Raw genomic sequence first — 23440 nt, 5'->3', positions numbered from 1 at the left:
TCGGCTATACCTGTGACTCGAATGTTGAGGCGGCGGGCATGCCTCATCTTCTCCTCCTCAACGGTGGTGTGAATGATTTGATGTTCTTCCCTTTGAGTCTCCTCCCTCACTTCTTTACGGATGTTCTTCTTCACCACCTCAACCCATCCTGACTGCTTGGCTTCGAGTTTCCCCTCCATGTCCTTTGTGATCTCCTTGGAGATCTCTTCTTTGATGGCCGTGAGAGCATTGTCACTGATCTCCCCTTCTTCCTTCTCGGTGTTCTTGACGGCTACCAGTTCCACTTTCAATGCACTCACCTCCTCCTTGAGTGCTGTGTTCTCTTGTTCAAGGTCCGTGACCCGTGCTTCGGGGGCCATGATGTGCCGGTGTAGTTTGTTCTCCACCTCATTGAGGTTGGAATCGGATGTCTTCTTGTTCTCCTTGATTAGTGCCTTCATTGCCGTCTCGAGGGCCTCGAGTTTCTCTTGGATACTTGAGGCCATTCCTCGAAATTACTCCGCAGCCCTTCCCACAGGTAGGGAGGAGAGAGAGAGAGAGAGAGAGAGAGAGAGTTATATTAACGTCCACGGGAAGCCGAATCCGACCTATGGGACAGATCAGGTACATCCATTTACATTCCACTCTGGGTATCGATGCCAAAGAGGCATAAAACTGAAAAAAAATAACTCAAAATGAACTCTTAAGACTCTTAAGAGTTTAGTTACAATGGGTTCTATTGCATCTAGTTCGAAATTGAGGTTCAAAATAAAAATAGCTATATTTCATCAATGGATGGATTTGCTCTTGAGGGAGGCCTGAGCAAGGGTGGGTGGGAAAAGGGAGGAGCACACAGCCTACCGAACAAGCAGGCGGGCCAGCATAGCGCCAACCTGGCAACGAGGCGGAAGCGAAGTGAGCGGCAATAGCGAACATAGAGGGCGGGCCAACACAGAGGCGCGAACAGAGAGGGAACAGCGAAGCAAAGTGGGCGGGGCGAAAGTGAAGCGAATAGTAAACAGCAAAGCGAAAAGAGAACAGTGAAAAGCGAAAAGCGAACAGCGAACAACGAAGCGAACAGCGAAGCGTGCAGCAAACAGCCACTAAGAGAGTTCAACAACTGAAACATCTGCTGCAAACTCTTGAAGCAACTTGCCATGTTCATCCCTTGTCTCCTCAAGAAGAGAACCAGATATGTTATGCCAAGTATCAACTTCAATTGAATAATATAGAAAGTTGCAAAAGTGGCAAGTCGAGTTTGTTGGGTAGGAGGGCAGCTAGCCTGCACACACACACACACACACACACAAGCTCAAGCACAGAGAAACGTGAGTGCTGGAAAAAATGTACTCAATAATGATATAATGAAAGTACAATGAGAGTACTAAAAAGCCTAGGGCTAAGTGCCCAACACACAAGAGTGTGTTCACATGGAAAAAAAACCTGTGTTCACAGGGAAAAAGTGTCCGTGGGTAAATTGGGTTCACACCTGAACTAGCCGGGAGTGGCCGGGTGGACATGACCAACAAACCCCCCCTCAAGTGAACGGTCTAAACAGGTAGCAGGGTGATAAAGCTGTGAATGCTGCCCTGCACTATGCTCCACAGTAAGAGTGATCAAGAGAGATCACGATGGCAAAGATGATCTGCAGTGCCAATGGGAAAAGCAAGCACTATATGACGAGAAAGATGAGAAACCCCAATGTCATAGTGCTAAAGCTAGAGCACAGTAGTACATAAACGTATCACCTGAAATGCATGTGAAAGATCATGTGTACATAAACTCCATCAAATCAAGAGGTATCACATAAACTGTATTAGGAGAAGGTGTGTTATAATATCCTCCAATAAGGAAAGTAAATATAATACCCCCCTCAAGGTAAGCATCCAAATGCCGAACTAAACTGCATATAATCCACATCAATGACAACAAGAGAGCAAAGCATAGCTCTGTAACGGCACCAGTGATAAGCATAAGAAGATGGAGCAGATATACACGTGTGTAAAGGCAACAAGATCCAAAAGTCATGCTTGTGAGACATGAAATGTAAGCTGCAAGAGATAAACTCATCAAGTCTGCTGACGAAAAAATCAGCAATGGTAGGACTGATAAAAATAAAAATTCAGCAATGGGGGAAGCCGAAAATCGGGAGAAAAAGTGGGGACTCATGGTGGGTATCAGCCAATGCTATGAGAGGATAGGTAAACTCTCAACGATGCCATGATCAGTGGCATGTATGGCAAGTGTAAAGATGCATAATCCCACAATGAATAATACACATGTGACATGTCAAAACTATGAGGGCAAGCCAACACTGGAAAGCAGCATAAAAGGCATCTCCAGTAGACATCACATAAGAGAAAGCACTGAAAAGCCTCAACTGGATGCCAAGTCAAGGTGGACGAAGAGACAACCCAAAATCCACATGACTTGTGCAAGCTAATCTACGCTCCTAATGCACGGCATAAGATCTCTATCACCTCTGCAACTCTTTGAAGATTCCCCACGTCTCTTAATAAGTATGTTGATGTGTCATCTGAGTCTAGAATCTTCCTTAGCTCTTCATGGTTGTATCTAGCCCTTTGAGGCTGTTTTTTCATTAACTAGTATAAGGATCTTTTTCCCCAAAAAAAAAAAAAAAAAAAATCATGATAGTCACCCACTGAGCCCATCCAATGTTAATGGTTCCTAAGCCAATTACTACCAACAATAGTTGCTCACTGCTGGTAGAAATACGAACTCCCCCCTGCATCACGGAGAGGCCAAAACAGGAGACTAGAAAGTGTGACTCCTGCCCGATAGAATCTTCCTACACCCCCTTTGAAAGATGGTGCTCTTGAAGGAAGAGTATCAATGGGTCCCCCAGCTGCTGCTCTATGAAGCTCTCCTCTAAGGACGTGATGCCTCAAAACGCATTGAGGCCCTCCCAAACCTTGGATGTTCCATGAGGCAATCCGCATATCTAGTCTCTGTGGAAAGCGGAACTATCAGATCTTCCCTCCACTCGAAGAGTCTTGGGCATGGGTTTCGACGAGGAGTAATCACACTCAATACTGGGGCAAAGACGCACCAGGGGGATGCGAATACTTCCCTCCATGTGATGCCACCCTGTCCGAGCCCAAGAATAAGCATAAGCTGGGATCCACTTGTCACAAAGCAAGTACCTGTACGAGGGGGGAAGAGATACTGCTACCGAGATATGACTTGAGCCCGAGCAAGTTATGTGAGAGGGCATGCAACCCGAGCAGATGTTATGAGAGGGCATGCAAGCCAAGGAGCTAATATGAGAGGGCATGCGGCCCAAGGGGATGATGTACATCGGTGTGCAACCCGGGCAGATGAAGAAGGATATTCAGCCCACATGGAAGATGAGGAATACCTAAATGCATTGTCAGTGACATCCACGCCCTCTAGACATGTTCCAGCTCCAAGAGTTCCATCTCAAGTGGAGGGATACGCTCGGGGAAACAGCCCTAGAGCTGGGCATTGCCGTCATCATAGACATATCGAAGGAGATGACGAACAAGTGTGACGGGGTGCTCGACATAACAAGAAGGCCAAAGAATTCAAGTTGGGGGACAAAGACATAGTTTGAGAGCTATAGTGGAGAGTTGGACACCACCAAGGCACTTGCATTCACAAGGCAATTCGAAATAGCCTTCTGCACAGAGGATTTCACAGAGGAGTCCGTGGTCAAGCATGTGGGAATGCACCTAAAAGCGACTACGAGTGATTGGTGGATGGCAAAGCTTAGACAGAACCGCAGCTCGTTCTTGGTGTACCTTTAAGGAGAACTTTTATGATCAATTTCTTCCACAAAACTTTGAAAAAGATGTACGGAAAGAATGGGATTGCTTGATACAAGATACAAGGGAATCCGTTACTTCAAATGTTTCAAAATTCTCGTGGATTCTTCTCAAGGTCACACCCTTCATGACTATCAGTGAGGATGAGAAAAGGAAATTCGAGTCGGGATCGCAACGAATCATCCAGAAGAGCTTGGCAGTCTACCCTCTCAGCACTTTACAGGAGCTCATATATTCAACCACTATTTCGGAGGAACTGCATGGCAAGGGTACATCTTCAGCTCTTACAAACGAATTTAGGGCTAGAAATGAGCAGAAAAAGGGTGGACAGCCACCTAAATATGCGACGAGTCCAAGGATATAAAAGGGAGCTCCGAAAAGAAGCCGACGGGCAAGAAGGATAATACCAAGCTGTCCAGACAGCATATTTATGAATGCATGAAAGAGGGAAAATGTTTCTTATGTGGCAGTAAGGATCATATGAAGTCTCAGTAACCTCAAAATGTCAAGAAGTCTAATGTGCACGATGCAAAACCAAGTGTAAATGTCATACCTGATGTACAAGGGAATACTGCACATGAACCTAAGAGTAGACTTTTATGCAAGGCTTGGGGTAAATTGAAGGATCAAACCACTTGTCTTTTTGATAATGCCTCTACGGATAATTTCATATCTTTTCAAATGACTGGCTATTTCTCTTGGGTTAAAGCCCAAGGCAAAGGGTATGGATTTTCATGCAGATGCTGCCTTTGAGGACAAAGAGGTTAAAGTCACTCTCATCATAGGAAAGCTACATATACAGATTCAGGGCTATTTGGACCATGAGGACTTTTTGGTAGCACCACTTACTAGATGTGATGTGATACTTGGGATGCCTTGGCATTATCGTTTGGATCCCAAGATTTTGCATAAGGAGAAGAAAATGAATTTTACTCATAGGGGTAGGAAAATTTACATAGATGTGGATACCACTAGGAGTACCATACCAATTGTAAGCCATCTTTCCATTTCAGAACACATGGCTAAGTTATTCTTGGTTCAGATTTTCAAACACCATGACATGCCTAATCTATCATGGGGTATAAGAGATCCTCGAGCAACTAATTTATTTTCGCGGGCATTGTTTTGATAATATGGGCACGAAGCTGAATTTTTCATCAACCTATCATCCTCAAACAGATGGTTAGAGTGAGATCACAAATTCAGTCGCACTTGATTTGCTCAAATGTTATGTATCTCAATAGAAGTCAGATTGGGGGAAAGATTTACCCCTACTTGAGTTTGTATACAACAACTGCATTTGCATAGGTACGAACAGCCATAGATAGAAAGATATCAAATTAAGCATAAGAAGGCAGCTAGCAAGCACAGGAGAGAGGTAATTTTCAAGGAAAGTGATTGGGTGTTACTTAAGTTTAAGAAAGCACGATTTCAGAAGCAACCAACTAAAGAGGGTTGGTATCCTAAGCTTTTGAATAGGTATTATGGGCCATTCCAAATGTTACATGCAGAAGCTCTGAGAGTCTTCTTTCAGCCCTAAACACCTCTTAGAACATGATGATGCAAAAACGCAAACAAAAGGGAGAATAGAGAGAGAGAAATGACTGGAAATTTAGTATATTCATATGGTACAAAAAGATACATAGATTCTTGCAGCCATGGGCTGCCTTCCATGAAAAGGTAGAACACCTATTCTAGTCCTAGTCTAGACCCACACCCAAAGGGGGAGTGAATGAACAATTCAATGAACCATGAGTGCCCTATATAGGCCCTTGGACAACTAGAGAGCTGGCCAACTGCTGCTGGTCTGCCAGCCAACTGGACATAATCATGATAAACGCAAATCCCGACCGTTCTCCATGCAGCCGACAGGTCATCTTGTCCTCTCCTAGTCCAACACTGTCCATGTCTTGCACTCCTCTGCTCCAAAATCTGGTCCTAACTGATTCTTAAGTCCTTCTTTATCGGTTGCCCCTTCAGGACTAGCTTCAGAGAATGTCCATGGCAAATATTGCACATGACATCCCCCTCTGCTAAACTTGATGACAGCATTCCAACCTATTCTTGGATGACTATAATCATCCCATTCTGTTCCCGGAGTCCCTCTGTCATCCCATCCATCTTTGGCAACCCTTTTCGCTAAAGACCTGGCCCGGTCTCCAAAACCTCTCAAACTCTGAATAAGATCTATGAATCTGTTCCGAGTCTCCTGTCTACAAGCTGTCTCCCATCGGTATCCACTAACATGTGGCATGGACTGTCCAGGAGCCTGATGCGTCTCACAGTAGAAGATGATGTCCCTCCCAGTGAAACTATCCTCAAAAGCCCCTACATCAAGACGTAGAGATCCATTACAAATTTACAATAGGGCTACTTATGAGGATGCAGCGCGTGTAGCCCGCTGCCCCCTGCGCCTCCCCCTTCGCAGTCGCCGCCGCCTCCTCCCCCTCCTCCTTCACCCGCCTGTCCCCGCAGCCCTTCCTCCCCTCCGCCTTCATCCCGCCTGCCCCCCTCTGCCCCCCGCCTGAGCCAGACCCTTCCGCCCCCGGCCTTCCTCTTCCGCGCCGCCCTCCACTTCCCCCCCCTTTTCTCGCCTTCTCTGCGCAGCCCCCCCCTCGCCATCTTTCTTCCTCCGCCTCTCTCCCTCCCCCCCGCCCGCCTTTTTCCACCTCCTTTCCCCCCCCTCCTTGCGTCGTCGGCTTCTCCGCCCCCCGTCCCTGCCTCTCCCTTTCTCCCTGCCTCAGCCCCCCCCATCCCCCCCCCCCTTTTTTGTTTTTTTCGGCGTCTTCAGCGGAGTGGCGTGGTCTTTCTTGGGTTCGTCTCGTCGATTCAGCCAGTACCTGGTCTTTTTCCCCTAGGAGGACTCCATGGCAGCCTCTCCGTCAGCCCCGACCGATACAGGTCTTCGACTAGACTTCTCAGATGCAGAGCAGCAGCTTCTCGCGTCCTCCGTTTCTTCTTTGGAGGCCTCCTCCTTGGTTTGCAAGGTGGTGGGTAGCCGCCCAATGCGGAGAGAGTTACGCGACCTACTTCAGGGTAGCCTCATCGGCGAGACTGCCAGAATCGTCAGCGTGGATTTTTTAGGCCGCGGCTACTACCAGGTGGAGTTCGAGTCCCCACCAGCAGCTCAGAGGGTGCTGGCTCGGAGCCCCATTGCCCTACGCTCCTCTCGGGCGTTCTTGGCGCGATGGACACACGGTTTCGACCCATCGTCTGATCCACTGGCAGGCGCGACTGGATTCCCCATCACCGTCTGCTTTCCAGGTCTCCGAAGGGAGTACTTGCCCCTCCTGCCGGCCATAGGCAAGGCTTTCGGGCAGGTGGTGGAGGTGCCACAGACCGCGGCTTCAGTGGTTGCTCGGGCAGCAGGACTCCCGGCCATTCGTGTTGTTGTTTCGTCACCGGAGTCCCTCCCGAAGACGATCCTCCTCCCTTGTCTTTCTGGAGGACATCTGATTCAGCGCGTGGAGTATTCGGGCCTCCCCGGTCAGTGCTTCATATGTCGGGAGATGGGCCATCTCGCACGCTCCTGTCCCCGCAAGGGGGCTAATCCTTCACGCTTTGCTGCCTCTGGACCCCCTGCGGGAGACCCGAGAGGTGGCCATCCACCTCCGAGACCGGACATCTCTGGCTCGTCACAGCAGGCGCCACCATCGGACGAGCAGGCTCCGGCGGAGGACGCCGCACAGACTCAGGAGGCTGGAGGCTGGCAGGAGGTTCGCCGGCGGAAACGCCCGGCTCGCAGGGACCGTCGCAGACGCCAGCAGGCAGCGCAGGCTGGCGGACAGGATGGTGGACGAGCGACTCCGGCTGGCCCACAGGCACCTACCCGCATTTATGCTCCAGTCAGGGATAGGCGGCCGGTAGGTCCCACCCCGATGGACGAGGATTCAGTCTCAGTGCCCGTTGCTGAGGCCGATGGAGGAGTCTCCCACGTGGAGACCCCACTCCCGCCTCCCCCCGCGGGGGGCCCCGCCCCCTCCTTGGAGCAGTTCCCTGAGGATCCCCGGCCGCACTCTGCGACCCCCGGCTCCCCTCCCCCCCACCCGGAGAGCACTCTCCCCCCCTCCCCCCCTCCCCCCCCCGCCCCCCCCCTCCGTCCTCCCCCGGCGGCCCCCCCTGACTCCTATCCTCTGGCAGATGCCTTTCCATCCTCCCCTCGCTCTCCCCCCTCCTCGCCGCGCGCCCCCATCCCTCCTTCAGCCTCTCCAGGATACTTCGCCAGACCACCCACTGCCCCGGGGCAGCGCAGCTGGGTAGGCCAGAGTTCAGTCCAGCGGCTGTTTCACCGCCACTCCGGGCCGGTGGAGATGGCGATCCTCGCTTCACCCGCCACAGAGTTCGCCCCAGCCTCCCCTGGGGGGCCCCCGCGAGTGATGGGGCTACCAGTGGATTACAGTTTTTTCAGGTGCCTCCAGCTGGATGCTGGCCCATTCGAGACTCTGGTCGCGCCCCTGCGAGTTTGCGTGGTGTGCCATCCCTCGCGTTCTCCTTCAGTGGTGAGCAGCATGGTGGCCTTCTCCTTTCCTCTCAGCGTTGCCCCAGACACAGCCTGGGATTGCAGCTCTGTAGAGGAAGTTCTGCGTGACCAGATACTGGAGTTTTCTCACCACTTCAGCGACCTGGGGCTCACGGATCTACTGCAGACCCGACTTCACTCAGCCCGCATGAGCCTGTTTGGTATAGGAGATTGGCGGGTGGATCCGGTCCACACATCAGTTGAGGCGGTGCTACTGATTCTCCTCCATGCCGCCCCGAGGGTGCAGCCTTCCTTTAGGTACTTATATGCAGAGGATTGGTCTCACGCCTATGCTCTGGATAGGGCGAAGGCGGAGTGGGGCTGGACTCAGACACAGGTCACCCTCTTTCTGGAGAGACTCCGCACCCGGACAGACAGTGATTATTCTCCCTCCAAGCCGACGCCCAAGACTCCTAGAGTGGAGGGCAGATCATCCGGGCCGGCTGAGAGGGGTGAGCCAGTGGCGGCTTCTTCACTTGCCTCAGCTCATCCATGAGGATCCTCTCATGGAACATCCAGGGTCTCGGTGGACATCGCTGCCACATTGGTCGGGGCAGACTTCGTCAGGAGATCCAGAGGGCTCTCGTTGGAGGACCCATAGATATTCTTTTCATCCAGGAGCACCACCTTTCTGCCGGGCGTACCCGCATCTGCGGGAAGATCTTGCCAGGCAGGAGTCACACTTTTTGGTCCCCGGCATATGGCCCCCAGGGGAACCAGGGCGGAGTATGCATCTCAGTCAGCGAGCAGCTTCTTTCTGAGGTTGTGGACTCTGGCACTCTGGTTCAGGGTCGAGCGCAGTGGGTCATCCTTCGGGTTGGGGAAGACCGCATTGGCTTCCTCAACTTCTACGCCCCTAACGGGGCGTCCGGGAGAGCCGAGTTCTGGAGCACCATCAGGCAGTCCCTCCCCTTGGCAGACCACTGGTGCCTAGGAGGGGATTGCAACATGCTGGAGGACGCAGAGGATAGGATGGGGGGCAGCCAGGAGACCATTCATGGGCCAGAGCTAGCTGCCTGGGAGGAGCTAGTGCTACAGGTGAGAGGCCAGGATCCGTGGACTCTCCCGGAGTTTGGCAGGTTGCAGGGGAGTCTATCTTTCTCGCGCTCGGATAGACGAGCCACAGGCGTTAACCTTTCCCGCATCGACAGATTCTACATTGATGAGTGGGCCTGTGATAGAGGCGGCACTGTGGGCATACTTGCTGGCTCCTCCTTTTCAGACCACTTCCCAGTGCTTCTCCAGATTGAGGACCCTTCGAGAGGAGAGCGGGGCCAGAGCGTCCGGATTCCTGATTGTCTCATAGAGGAGCCTGAGATCGCACTCAGAGTTGAGCAGGTCTGGCAGGAGCTACAGTTCAGGAGAGGCTCGGCAGCCAGTGATCTTGCCAGTGGCTTGCAGGAGATTAGTCGGATGCTCAGACTGGCTGCCTTGGACCGTCTGGAGGCCTTCAGGGAGCAGGAGAGGAGCCTACGGAGGAGTTTAGCGTCCCTCCAGAGACTCCAGGAGAGAGATCCTCTGAGCCCTTGGATCTCTGAGCAGATGGAGACAGCTCGCACTGAGATCAGATCCATCGAGGAGAGGCGGGTGGAGTTCCGATTCCATGCTCGGTCTTCTTTTTGGACTCAGGCTGGAGATAGAGTGACTCGGGATTTCTTTGAGGCGACTGGGCCTCGCTTCAGACGAGAGGGTCTCAGGCGGCTTCGTCAGGCTGATGGCCAGGTTGTGGTGGATCCCCCCAGGGTGCGGGCGATAGCCACAGATTTTTACAGGGTTCTTCTCTCTGCTGAGCCGGCAGACGACAGGGTGAGAGAGGCTAGGGAGGCAGTCTGGAGCTTCACGAGACCGGTTGTGCCGGCCCATCTACAGCACTCCCTTCTCTCCCCCTTCTCGGATACGGAGCTGGAGGAGGCTCTTCAGGCATTACCGCGGGGCAAATGCCCAGGAGAGGACGGTCTTTCAGTGGCTTTCTTCCAGAGGTACTGGGGCCTCCTTCATAGGGGCTTCAGATTGGCATTCCAGGAGATTATGGAGACGGGAGTCATGCCGGATAGCATTGCAGAGGGGTTGATTCACTTGATCCCCAAAGAGGGCGGAGACAGACTGGAGATTAGACAGTGGAGACCGATCACCTTGCTAGGCACGGCCTACAAGGTCCTAGCTAAGGCGATCAGCAGGCGGCTTCAGCCTCACCTTCCGGACATCATCCACTCCACGCAGACAGGCTTCATCCAGGATCGGAGCATTCTGGATAACATTTTCTCTTTCTGGGAGGCTACGGCCTTGGCTAGATTTCGGCAGGAGGATTTGGCGGTGCTCCTTCTCGACTTCGAGAAGGCATATGATCGGGTGGACTGGGCCTTCTTGGAAGGCACTATGGAGAGGATGGGCTTCCCCCCTCAGTGGATCCGTGGGGTATCTGCACTCTACACTTCGGCTCATAGCCAGGTGCTAATACAGGGGGTGTGCGGAGAGAGGTTCCAGCTTTCGCGCTCGGTGCGGCAGGGGTGCCCCTTGGGAGAGGGTGGCCAGCTTCAGAGGTCACGACTAGATTTGGATGGGTTCCAGGGTTGTATCCTTCAGAGGGTTCGGGTGGTCGGCTTTCATCAGAGACAGTGGTATGTAGACCCCTCACCGGCCTCGATAGGGGAGGATTGTTCTTGGAGACTCTGGGCTTGGGACAGCAAGCCTCTTGTTCGCCTTCAGTGGGACCCAGGGGAGTGGTTTTGGCGAGATCCCTACTCGGCCCCTACCAGCCCTGCCATTCCCTTTTTTCAGTACACAGCGAGGCTGGGGCAGCGGATTCAGAGACACAGGATAGAGAGCACCCCGGCAGCGGCCGAGCATTGGCGGTGACAGGGGCTCTCCCCTGCCTTTCTTAGGGACTTCTGGCAGCGCCTTTGGGCCAGCTTCCGTCCCCGGAAGGTGACACTTTTTCTCTGGCTCACAGCGCATAGAGGATTGGCTGTGGGGGCTTGGCTTGCTTTTGGTAGACACCCAGCGTCCTGCCCTCGGTGCGATCATGCACAGGAGTCACAGCGGCACTGCTTATGGGATTGCCCACAGGCACAGCAGGTCTGGCAGCGCGCTCTCAGGATGGTTTTTGCAGATTCTCCAGGGGAGATGTTGGTGACATGGGGTGCGGTAGCTTGGGCCACGGATAGCGGCCCTGCACTTGGATATGAGGACGCTCCTGGCAGTGTGACCATCCAGGTCTCTGACAGGGCGATGGCGGTGGTTCCGACGCCAGACTTCTCCTCGGCAGCCTCTCAGGAGGGGGTCGGGCAGAGATGGGAGTTGATCAGCAGCATGACGGCCTGGCACATATGGAGAGCCCGATGCAGGGAGGCCATTGACCACCAGACGACTCCACCGGCGGAGGTCATACAGGCCCTCTGGGTGGACATCATCCACACCTTGAGAGGACACTGGGGGAAACTCCAGGGAGACTCGGATCGCATGAGAGGGCGCCGCAAGGCTTTCCTCCGCACTTGGCAGCCTGGCCCTTTCCTCACCGCGAGGGACGAGGATGTCATTTGGCACTATCGGCCGCCAGTTTGGCTTTTCTCACCTCCTTCATGTATTACTAGGTAGCCCCCCCCAGAGAGCGGCCAGCCACGGGGGGGAGCTCAGGTGTTCATTGTGTTTTATCCCTCCTTGCGAGGTGAGCTTTGTAGCCATATGGCGTTTTCTCATTAACTAATAGAAGGATCTTTTTTCCGGAAAAAAAAAAAAAAAAAAAAAAAAAAAAAAGAGATCCATTACAATTCCAAGTAGCAACTTTCAGTGTAGTCCCATAGGTCTCGCGCCATCATGAAGAGCGCCTCTCCATAATCACCACTCTACCATCTCTATAGAAGGCCACTTTCCCTTTCTCTCGGGCTGCCCTTATCTCTGGCATAACTTCTTTCATGTGGGCAAGTTGCGAGAGTGTGAGGTCATCTCCAAGAAATATTCCCGTCTTCTTGAGTGTAGGACGTCTCTTCAAGAAGTCCTTCTTCGCTTCCATGGAGGGGAAACGAATGATAAGTGCCTTCTCCTTAGAAGATTCGCCACCACTACCTTCTCTCTTCTTTCCCACTTTCCATGACTTTGTGTGCGTGGCTTCAATGCCCATCATAGAGAAGAGCTCCTTGGTTTCCCCTTCCGCATCATCACGGTCTTTTAGACCGGACACTCGTACATGTAAGGTTCGGGTCTTCCTCCTTTGCTCCTCTTCAAGGGTCATGTTGATGATAGTGGGAGTGGGGAGAGAGAGATGAAAGAAATGATATATTAACGTCTCTAAGAAGCCATAGTGGCCTATGAGACCAAAACTGGGAGTACATCTGGAGTTGGTGTCTCATCAAAGAGAACAACTAAATGAGACTAAAAAGTACAATAAACTGATTGTCCTACAGTTATAAGAACAGAACTGTAAGACTCCGAGATGATACTGAGTAGAAAATACTGGAAAATACTCAAAAATGTATATTAGGTAGATCCATGTATGCTGATCAGTTGAAGTGTTGCCCTCTCCTTAGATCAAGTATCTCCGCCATGGGACTGTCTAGAATGGAGAGGTCGAATGGAGAGGTCGTAGAAGCGAGGTAGACGCCTCCGATGTCGAGCAATAATGGCTCTAATTTGACGATGGTAAGGATGCCGTGGTCGGGATCCTGGTGGGCGTGGCCGACGAGCACGACATAAGATAACTGCTCTATCAGTGGTGACTCTCTGGGAGCGTGGTCGGTGTCCTGATGGCCCAATGGAGGAGGTGTGTGGGCTGGGTTGCTAGTGCTGGTGCCGAAGAAATCTATCACGGTCGTCTGTCTAGGTACATCATGGTTCGGTCTCCTGTCTGCCAAGAGGGTCTCTATGTCTCCTGAGCTCAAGTAGAAACAATCCCAGGCATCTCTGATCCTCAAACTCCATGACCCTGCGTAACGGCCCAAAACCCTTTCGGAAGAGGCAGTGATATCTCCCTCGGATCTCATAATAGACTGTACATCGACACATGTAGTGTTCCTCTATCTCTACCTCTTGGTAGCATAGCTGACAAATGCGGTCATCCACGATCTGATACACATATCGCCCTGTCTCAATCCGCAGCTGGTGTGATGAGGTCCGGATCTGTCCAATGGCACAACGTATCCCATGTGATAGGTGTACATCCATGTACGCCGGGCGGGTGATAAAATTATCCAGTGAGAGGTGTAGAAAACGGCTCTTAAAATTAGCCATTTTTGTGCCCAAGGATTCAAGGGGGCTAGTCCATGTCCTCTCTATGTCCACTCTGATGATATCCATCCTGATCACGCGGTTTTGCTCTGAGCGGGTGAGATCCAAAAATGGACAATCCAGATTGTACTGAAAGGGTGGTAGTGCCTCTATCCGCAAACCATGTAGGTCACACCATGATCTCATCTGAGCGTACCAACAATGAGTATCTCCATCATCTGCCAACTGTATGGATGAGGTCAATGCCAATCGTGAGTACCTCTGCTGAGGGAGCTCCCATAGCCGCTATAAAAAAGGTGACTACCTAGAATAGGGCCTCGGTTACTACTGGTGGGACACCCAGCTCAGCCCGAACAATCTCATGTGGTACTGATGATTTGCTCCAAATCATGCAGGCAATCATCATAATCAGTGGTCTCTCCATTTGCCTCCATCCCTCATCTGTCCCTCTCTGAGATCTGTGATGTATACTGGGTCCCCAAATTGGAGCTCCGTACAGGAGAGTCGGTGTGACAAGCGTATCAAATAGCCACAATTTGGTGCGTGGCTCCTGAAACTATGTGTGCGCACACTGTCTCTCAAGTGCCCCCAAGGCTGCATGCCCTCGAGCTAATCTAGCTGCTGCTGCCTCCTTCATGGAGAAACGCGGTCCTGTGAAAGTAACTCCCAAGTAGACATATGACCTGACGTACTCTACCAGCTCCCCTCGGAAAGTGAACTGAGGCTCTGATCTCGTCACCCATGCCTATGTGGTGTTAAACACCATAACCTTGGTTTTCCCAAGGCACATTGTCAGATCTCTATCCGCACAGAAAGCCTGTAATGCATCCAGGTGTCTCTGTAATCCCTCCGGAGAGTCTGAGATTAGAACAATATCATCAGCATATAACAAGATGGGTATCAACACCCCTGCCAGGCATGCCCCTGGGCCTCCCAATCTGTCTACATAATCAGAGACCGCATCAATGTACACTCCAAAGAGGGTGGGCGATAGCTGGCATCCCTGCTTCACCCCTATCGTGAAGGTCACCCTATTAGATAGTCCGCGTGGAGCTCAAACTCTGCCCGTCATAGCCTCATACAAAGCATATATCCCCCACTGCATATCCTCGAGTACCTCAATGTCATGCAATCTGTGCATAAGCCTAGCGGTACGATATCGAAGGCTTTGCGGAAGTCCTCAAAGCAGCAGTATATCCTTCTCTTCTGTGCCTTGCCCTCTTCAACAAGTGCCCGAAGTGTCGGTATGTGATCCAAGGTAGTAAATCCTTTCCTGAAGCCAGCCTGTCCATGTGCTCGATGACCATGCCTCTCTGTCCATCGGCTCAGCTCCGACTCCAATATAGAGCCATATAATTTGGCCAAGTAATGACCAATCATAATCGTCCTGTAGTTGCCAGGTACCATGGGGTCCCCACTCTTAAAGAGTGGTACAATGATATGCTCTGTCGAGCTTGTCGAGAAGCCCTCACAAATGGCACGATTAAACACATGTACGATGAGCGGAGCCAAAGTGTCTCGTGCATATATGAAGTGCTCTCCAACTAGCCCATCATGATCCTGTGCCTTTCCATTCTGTAACCTGTCTATCGCATCTAGCACCATCCGCATAGTAAAAAAGGTGCTGCTAGCCGGTCTAGCTCCCAATGGAGGGGGGGTGGGGAGCTGTCCTCGTGCATCATATAGCTCTCTAGCATAAGTATGCCATGCCTCAAGTGCAGTAATCGGAGTACCAAGCTGTCTCTCCTGAAACAGCTTCCGTGCCCTCTTGCTGTCCTTCCCCAAGACTTTCGGCTAGGCAAGGTTGGAAGGAAGCATACAGGGCTGTCCCGGGCTGATGTGGAAGTGTTGTGGGCTGTCCATAGCTGTCCTACATGTGCTTTAAGCCGGAAGAGCTCCCCTATTCTATACAAGAGCTTTAAATTCAATATATGTTTTGTTTCTGTTTCATCTTGTACTGGAAGATTCAGGTGCATGCCAATGGAGAAATCCCTAGGCACCCGCAAGGTTGTATCTAATGCAGACTCCTTTTGGGGGGGTCACCCATCTTCTAGCCCCTAGTGTGGTGTACTGTGCAGAACCGTCTTTCATCTCTCTTTCTCTAGCATGTTTGTGTGTTTATTTAGGATTCAAGATATAGTTAAGATTTCCGTGTTCCAATTGCCCTTCCGTTACAACTACCGAGGGGAGAGCCGAAGACGAAGGTTGGGAAGGAGGGGGAGGGGGGACGAGGCAGGGGGAGACGGGGTATCTTGAGGGGTGGGAGGAGGGAAGGAATCCTCCTGAGAGGAAAGGTGCAAGGAAGGGTCCGTCAAAGGCTCGATAGGGCCATGGGGTCTCACTGAGATCTGGGAACCTGCGGAGGAATCTCGACGAGGTAACGGCCTCCAAATAGGAGGGGCCGGAGGTGGGTTTCTTGAGGTAACTGTGGGGGAGGGGAGCATCACCGTCAAGTGGCCTGAGATAAATGCTTGAAACGGTTCCCTGACAAAACCATATCCTCCTGTGCTTTGCCAACCTGGCATGCTCGGCAACGCCACTCAACTTTGGAAGCCGGTTGGCAGATCCATCTCAGGCCAATGATCTGTCACACTTCAGCATCGGTATCGGCCGTGGCCGGATCTTAATACTTTGCTGCCTGGGGGCCAGCTTCCTTCCCACCCCCCTAAAGTGGATCTACGCAGGGACCGAGGGGGGAGGGACCACTGGAGGCGGTCTCTTGGACTAACAAGGAAGAGATATTGCATGTGGCACTATCTCCAGAGAGGCTATGTAGATACGAAGGGATAGAATCCCGACCGCCCGCGCAAGAACCAAAGCGTTGGTGGAGAAGGATTCCATGACTCTCCCGATAGCACCACCTATCACCGACAGGAAAGGAAGGTATTCCTTGGGAAGCAAACTATCATGGGAAAGCTTGAAACACCACCCAAGGGTCGGATGCTAGGTCGAAGCCGTGCTACCACCTCACAAAGAAGACCCGGGCCGTATGCAACGCAACTGGGCTCAGCTGCATGACTATGTTTGATGCCGCTGGCAAGTCAAACTCAACCTGGTAATGGCCACACCCCAAAGGATGAATATCAGTAATCTTTCCAAGCGCGCTACGGAGGCTAGCCTGTAACAGATCCCTAAGCTGTCCGCACGCCGGGCGGCTACCATACCAAGGTGAAGGCCTCTAAAAATGCGACTGTCGCAACGAGGAGCTGGAGGTCCACTTCTAAAAAGGAGAGGCAAGGGACGGCGGCCTTGATCAGAGATGACGAAGCGGCTGCCGGCTGCCATGGAGTCCTCCTAGGGGTTCAAGACCAGAAGAGGCGAAAACTAGCCGAAAGGAAGGGCTGTCAAAGAACTAATAACCTGCCTTGAGGAAACACTAAAGGGGGGGAAGGGGGGGACTCGGGGAGGACTCAGGCTAGGAGGCGGAATGAAAGCGGGAGCAGGAGGCAGGCACGAGGATGGAAGGGCGCAGCACGAGAGAGATGGAGAGGGCGGGCAAGGGGCAAGACCCAGGCGAAGGGGGGAAGAGGATGATGTAAGACAGGAGGGGGGAGAGGCCGGGCAGGGCGGGTCGTAGATGAACTCCTAAATTATTAGAGCTTCACACAATCATGTGATCTTTCACTACAGATTGACAAGTACTCGAACTTTTGCAAGTCTTTGCGCCAATATCTTTGCCATTGACTACAAGAGATGGACCAACTGCAGTTAGACTTATTTTTCCATTGTTTCTGATCTTGAAGAAGTTTTCCTCACTTTTGAAAGGGCTTCTTTCCTTGTACAGTGAAGAAATAGAGTACCGGTTTTACCCCAAAAAAATGTGTGCATGTGCATGTGCATGTGCATGTGCATGTGCATGTGCATGTGCATGTGCATGTGCGTACATTTTAGCCAATACCCCCTCGTCAAGAGGAGGATTCATTCAGGATTGCCATTTTGATCGTCAACAATCACGTTATGCCTCATTCCCATTCCATCTCCTCACTGCTTTCAAGGCCTACCGTTTGCTTATTCCTCAGCCTTGGATAGTGGAACATGGGAAGAGGCTATGGCACTTGTATAAGCCTTTGCCCTGGTGGAAATTGACTTTAAAAAAGCTATGGAAGTCAAAGTTGCCACTTAAGCAGCGGGTCTTTTTTTTGCGATGCATTACAGGCGCGCTATCAGTTGGCACACTATTGGCTCAAAGGCGTATTGCTCTAGCTTTATGTCAGTGTTGCCCCTTATGCCCAAGACCGTACCTCACTTATTGTGGAGTTGCTTGCATTCTCACGATCTTCATCATCACTTAACAGCACTGTTGCAGTATAGATTCCCTCAACAACGCTTTGGGTGACATTTTTGGATTTTTGGCAAATTATCCTCGGCCTTACCGGGGTATGATGATTTCTTCGCATGGGTGCAATTCTAGGCTCTTTGGACCATCTATTCCACCAAAAATCATCTGCACCATTCTGGTGATGTTGATCCCTCCCCCTATTTTCATGCTGCTCTACTCCGGTCTCTTCGAGATTGCTATGATCCTGGCAAGCTTTCTCTCCAACAGTTTGAATAACTTTCACAGTTTTTTTAGTTCGTTCTCATAGCTCCACCCGCTTTGGGTGACTATGACTGTACAGTTTACTATATGTGTATATATGTACATATGTAAGCACACAATAAAAGTTAAGTAGAACAACCTTTTGTTTAGCTTGAAGGTTTTCACCCAATTGTTCTGGTCTTATGCCCAGTTGTTTTGCCAACTGTGTCAAGCCAGACTTGCGGCACATGCTGTAGTATGACTGCCGTTTTGGCCTTTTGTATTGACCCTCAAGCAATGTCACCTCATCGGGTGGAAACAGCAAGTTGAATTTGGAATCTAGATCATCAACATCTTGTTCAGATTCTGCCTCTTGCAAGGCTTGCATCAGCCCATCCAATAATGGACCCTTAGCTACATCTTCACAATCCTGCAGTGCCACACGCTTCTTATACACTTCTCGCTGTAAATGTTTTCTATGCTGTAACAAGAGCCATTTTCTATCCCAGTAGAAAACCTGCCACAATGCCTGAAGAAGGGTGATCGAAGTGAGTTATTACCCAGAGACATAAAGTTCGAAAGACACATGCGAGTGCAATACAAGTGTGTGCAATGCATGCATATGTTGCACACATGTATATGCATGTCTGCACACGTATGCACAGTATATGTGTGTGTATGTATACGCGCACACGTGTGTGTGCATGCAGGGGGATGTATGCACGCATCTATGACAAAAAATCGTGCCCATGCTTATGATGATTAACTTGAACTAAAGTGCAGACCTTGTATGGATTCAATAATCCAGTGTTCTCTTTGTAAGGAGAACTTGCATGAACATTTTCATGTTTACATGCAAGGTGGATGCAGCAATGACATCTGTACATCCCAATAAAAGGGATCTGCAAAAAGCAACAAGTGGAACATAAGGATTCACCAAAAATGCATATACCAAAAAAGAGGTGACAAAAAATTTTAATTGATGTGATTTATCCACCTCATGCTTTTTATTATGTAGCTGTGTCAGCACAAAGATGATTTCCTGAACTATCTCATCTTTATCAATCTCCACGATGTATTTGAGTTCCTCAAGTCGTGGAATTGCTGCTAAGCTTCCAAACACTCTATCATAAATCCAGCTAGCCTCCGTGATGCAATCTTCCTTCACTGATGTTGGACTTACAGGCTGTTCCTGTATCTGCAAATGGTGCACAATTTGTAATCCTATGAATTTTGGGGTTCTCAAACACATACAAATGCACTTACATGCACATGTGTGATGACATGTATACACACATGCACACAATCACAGTATGTACATATGTATATCCGCATGAATGCATGTCTCTCTGTAAGGTGTCCTTGGTAAAGCTCTTCCACACTTACATTACAGCTATGAACTTTCATGTAGGATGCATGCAGGAACTTAAGCTAAAAAATACACACAGGCACACAAGCGCACACAGACATACAGTGTGCTATGTAATGTGTGCCAGTGTGCATGTGTGGGCATGGGCGTGGGACTCTGTGGCACTTGCACACTTACATTAGGGCTACATGCTTATCATGTAGGATGCACTCCGTATATTTTTTCTTGTAGAACTATTACAGCAATGTGGGAAAAAGCAGTATATGACAATCTTCAAAAAACCAAATGAAACTTAAGATTTGCTCAAATAAAAAAAGCGAATAAAAGACTCGCGGCAATGTGAGCTGTAATCGTACTTGAAACCTTTCTGGTACATCAGTTTCTTTGATTAGGTTATCTTTGGCTGCCATACGCATTTCCTCCAGTAAATATTGCTCGAATTCTTTTCCTAAAGGATACTGTGCATCGTTTCCTGTTTGCGTCTGAGATTCCTCTGCTGCCTCTCTATATTGGACACCAGCAGCATTTTTTGATCCACAAGTATTTCGAACTGACACAAACCTTTGTTTCCTTTTTCTGACACTCTGAGATGGTCCAGCATCCCGTCTATCATCTCTTTTCCCAAGCTTTTTTCGCCTGTACAATTTCAAAATCAACCCAAAGCAAGTAAGAGAAGAATAAAAAGAATTGTTGGTGCAATTACTTGTTATCGTGTGCATGAGTGCATGTGTATGTGTAGTTATCAACAGAATTTGACTGATTTAATTGTGCTATAGCACCAAAATTTGTATTCACCTTAATGCAGAGCCAGAAAAATCTTCAAGCTCGCAGTCCTCTTCATCAGAATCACTGTATAAAATACCTGAGTGGAAGAATCATCATTAGGACCATATGAATAAATACACGCAAACTCTGAACACTGACACTAAATGTGGATAAATTCCCACTCATCGCACAAGAAGAGGGGACTTGGATGGGCACCCAAGCTTCATGTTCTCCCCCGCCCTCCCACCCTTCAAAAACAGTAGGGACCTTTACAAGTAACCAGCCTAAGTAGGGGCTTTAGACAAGCACTGCAAGATATAAGAACCACAAAAACACCCTGTTGGTATTACTAGGCTGCACCTGCTTCTGTTTCAAGTTCCGCATCTTTCTTCAAGTGCTTGAATTTTTTAGCCTTGCCCTGCACAGAAAGCCCATTTGAGATGTTTCCTTGGATTTCAATGTAATCCTAAACAACATTATTTTAATAAAGATTTCCTGCATACAGAAGCAACTCACAGATGTACTACACATCCCATATGCAGCCTGGCTGATAACTGAGTCTGTCTTGGCATCGTTATGCTTGGAACGCCTGCACATAGAAAAGATTAGCTTAACTATCCTTTTGAGAAAAATGTGAACCCCATTAGCTCATCAATAAAGCCCTCCAAAATTATTTCGTCTTTTCACAAAGGTGTATGTGGTAATGCAAGATGCAACCAAGTCTTTGAAAGGGGACTTCATACAGGATTTGAAATGAAGCTGAAAATTGCATTTAAAGGGGCCTGCTTGTGCAGCTGCTGGCTGCATGAACAGATCACAGGACCCTCTTGTGGTTACAGCAATTGTAATTACAAGGGCCCGTAACCTGTCAGAAAGCAGCAAGCTACCCCTTTTGTGGGCATTCCACATAAGTGTGGTCGGTCTCCAGGTGAAGTATGCTATAGATTGCAAAAGAATACAATGCCACATCAATCAAGCAAATGTCGAGTGCCTTGTGAGAGGGATAAGCTAAGATAAACCTAGTATAAATTGAAGTACCATGAACATTGTATCAGACCCAAAAAAAAAACAAAGCATGATGTACTTCCAACTTGACTCTTGCAAGGGTTCCTAGAAAATCTCAGTGAAGATAGTACACACAGATCTTTTCAGCTTCTGATTGATCTTTGCATTGTTCGTTAATTCTTACAAATTTTGCTTGTTTCTCAAAAATGCAGATTTATCCAGTGTAATCGTATACTGCCCATCCATATTGGCATTGGCCAGCTAGTACTAGCCCAAGGTGCTGGGTTTGATCCCTGGCTGTAGTTCTAAGATCCGTAAAAATTGCAATTACACAAAAAAAAAAAATGCATACTGCTCATGGTAATATCTCGTGCATTTCCTCTGCATTTTAACAGATTCGTGACTGCAAACTGCCCTTTTTATATTTGCCGGTTCTGAATTGCATGCTGACTATCCTGATTATTAATGCATTTCTCTAGGGTTAATGACATTCTGCATATGCATCTCCTTCAAGTTTTGCATCATATTGCTAGGATGATGTTAATCGTATAAATTCGCCACAGTAACAGCACATAAGGCATTCACATTGCATAAACACCTCGTACAGGCCCTTCAAAGCCTTGTGCTTTCTCTATGAAAGGTGAACTCCTATGTAGGAGACCAATCACAAACAATTTCGCAAAGCAGTGAAGGTACATGCAGTCTAACTTGGATCGAAAATTGGATAGCCCTTGAGACAAAAATGATGAAACCCTAGAACACAGACATACCCTACAGTCGATGAAACCATAAACCATACCACATACGTTACAGAGGATTGACATGCAGCAGGAGAAAACGCTTTGCACCGTTGGGGGCTACTCTAAACGCCATTGCAGGTGGCAGAAAACAACCCCTTCAGCAGATGTAGAGTGCCATAAACGGAGGGGTACCTTTTGTTCTTCCCTGCTGCAGAGCTCGGAACAGCATCCCCATTTCCACTGTCGCCCTCGTCTGCACAAAGAGAAACAGAGACCATGCAGAAGAAGATCAGGAAACTCGGAGAAATCAGGCGGATTCGTCCGCTTTCACCATCGGTCAAGCTCGCCGTGGAAGCTCACCTTCATCATCAGAACGAACGAAGCCACGCCGCAAACCCATTCTAGGGCTTTGCAGGTGAGCTAGGGTCTCACAAAGGTTCAGAGAAGCAGAAAACGGAGAGAAGCGAGCTGTGAAGAGAGAGAAAGAGAGACACTGGCGATGATGGGAAGTCTAAGGCAAGGTGGCAGGTGGGGAGGTAACACGAATACAAAATGCTCCTTAAGCGCCCATCATGACTGTTAGTCCCTTTCATTAATTACATTCTCAAAGGATTCATTTTCTCAACTACAATAAGCACCCAAAACGATCATTAATCAATTTCCTCGTTTGTAGCTAAGGTTTGATGTTGTTAAGCCAAGGTCAAAATCACCATGAAGTCTTTTTTTGGAACAATTCTTTTCCCCTTTACCCTTGAGCCATGCCGATTTCAGTCTTTCCCGCAGTCTTTCCCGCATTCTCTCTCTCTGATCCACCCGAATTCAAGTCCCACTGTTGGTCGTATATGCCCTCGTGTTGCATTCTACCGATGTTAATACCTCTCTCTCTCTCTCTCTCTCTCTCTCTCTCTCTCTCTCTCTCTCTTGCGGGAGGGCCACTCTCTCCCCCTTGCCGATTTCGGTCTTTCCCGCATTCTCTCTCTCTCTCTCTGTTTTGCAGGAGGGCCACCCACCCTCTCTCTCCCCCTTGCCTCAATTTTTTATGCCACTAGGATAGATTCAAACCGAGTACCTCCCTTTAGAGAGGCAAGGGTGTTGCTATTGGGCTATAGCCATGCGCTTAATGTCAAATAGGGAAAGTTTACAGACTTAGTGTGCATAGTTGCTTAAGACTAGTAATAGATGCGGGACCATTTTTAAGTTTGGTCAGCTTAGTGTAAAAACTAGTCTCGCAATCATGTTTTACAATAAGCAAGACACAATTATTCCCTTGCAATCGTTTACTTGTGAGCTCTCCTTCTTTCCTCTTCTTACTTACTTGTATGCTTAGTGTAAAAACTAGTCTCGCAATCATGTTTTACAATAAGCAAGACACAATTATTCCCTTGCAATCGTTTACTTGTGAGCTCTCCTTCTTTCCTCTTCTCACTTACTTGTATGCTTTTGAATCCATGCTTGCTAGATGGATGCATGCTTGAATAGGTTTGATTGTAGGCTTCCCTCTTTGATTGGCTTCTTCTT

General features: G+C 49.4%; 1 protein-coding gene across 2 annotated transcripts in view; it reads right to left on the bottom strand.

Moving 5' to 3' along the window:
- The window catches only part of LOC147605688 (uncharacterized), a 115531-nt gene extending 93079 nt beyond the window's left edge, over positions 1-22452 (bottom strand). For both annotated transcript variants that reach the window (XM_086793251.1, XM_086793252.1), the window contains exons 1-9: positions 22283-22452; positions 22115-22175; positions 20694-20766; positions 20538-20595; positions 20208-20274; positions 19769-20048; positions 19041-19241; positions 18829-18945; positions 18204-18572 (exon numbers count right to left, since the gene is read on the bottom strand). In XM_086793251.1, the coding sequence (XP_086649377.1) occupies positions 18204-18572; positions 18829-18945; positions 19041-19241; positions 19769-20048; positions 20208-20274; positions 20538-20595; positions 20694-20766; positions 22115-22175; positions 22283-22322 (1266 nt within the window). In that variant the 5' untranslated portion in view covers positions 22323-22452. The remainder of the gene's footprint in view (positions 1-18203; positions 18573-18828; positions 18946-19040; positions 19242-19768; positions 20049-20207; positions 20275-20537; positions 20596-20693; positions 20767-22114; positions 22176-22282) is intronic.
- Between the last annotated feature and the right edge of the window lie 988 nt (positions 22453-23440).

Source organism: Cibotium barometz, chromosome 59, assembly GCF_041138505.1.
Source record: "Cibotium barometz isolate CiBa-2024 chromosome 59, ASM4113850v1, whole genome shotgun sequence".
Lineage (NCBI taxonomy): Eukaryota > Viridiplantae > Streptophyta > Polypodiopsida > Cyatheales > Cibotiaceae > Cibotium > Cibotium barometz.
This window is presented reverse-complemented; position numbering and strand designations above follow the sequence as displayed.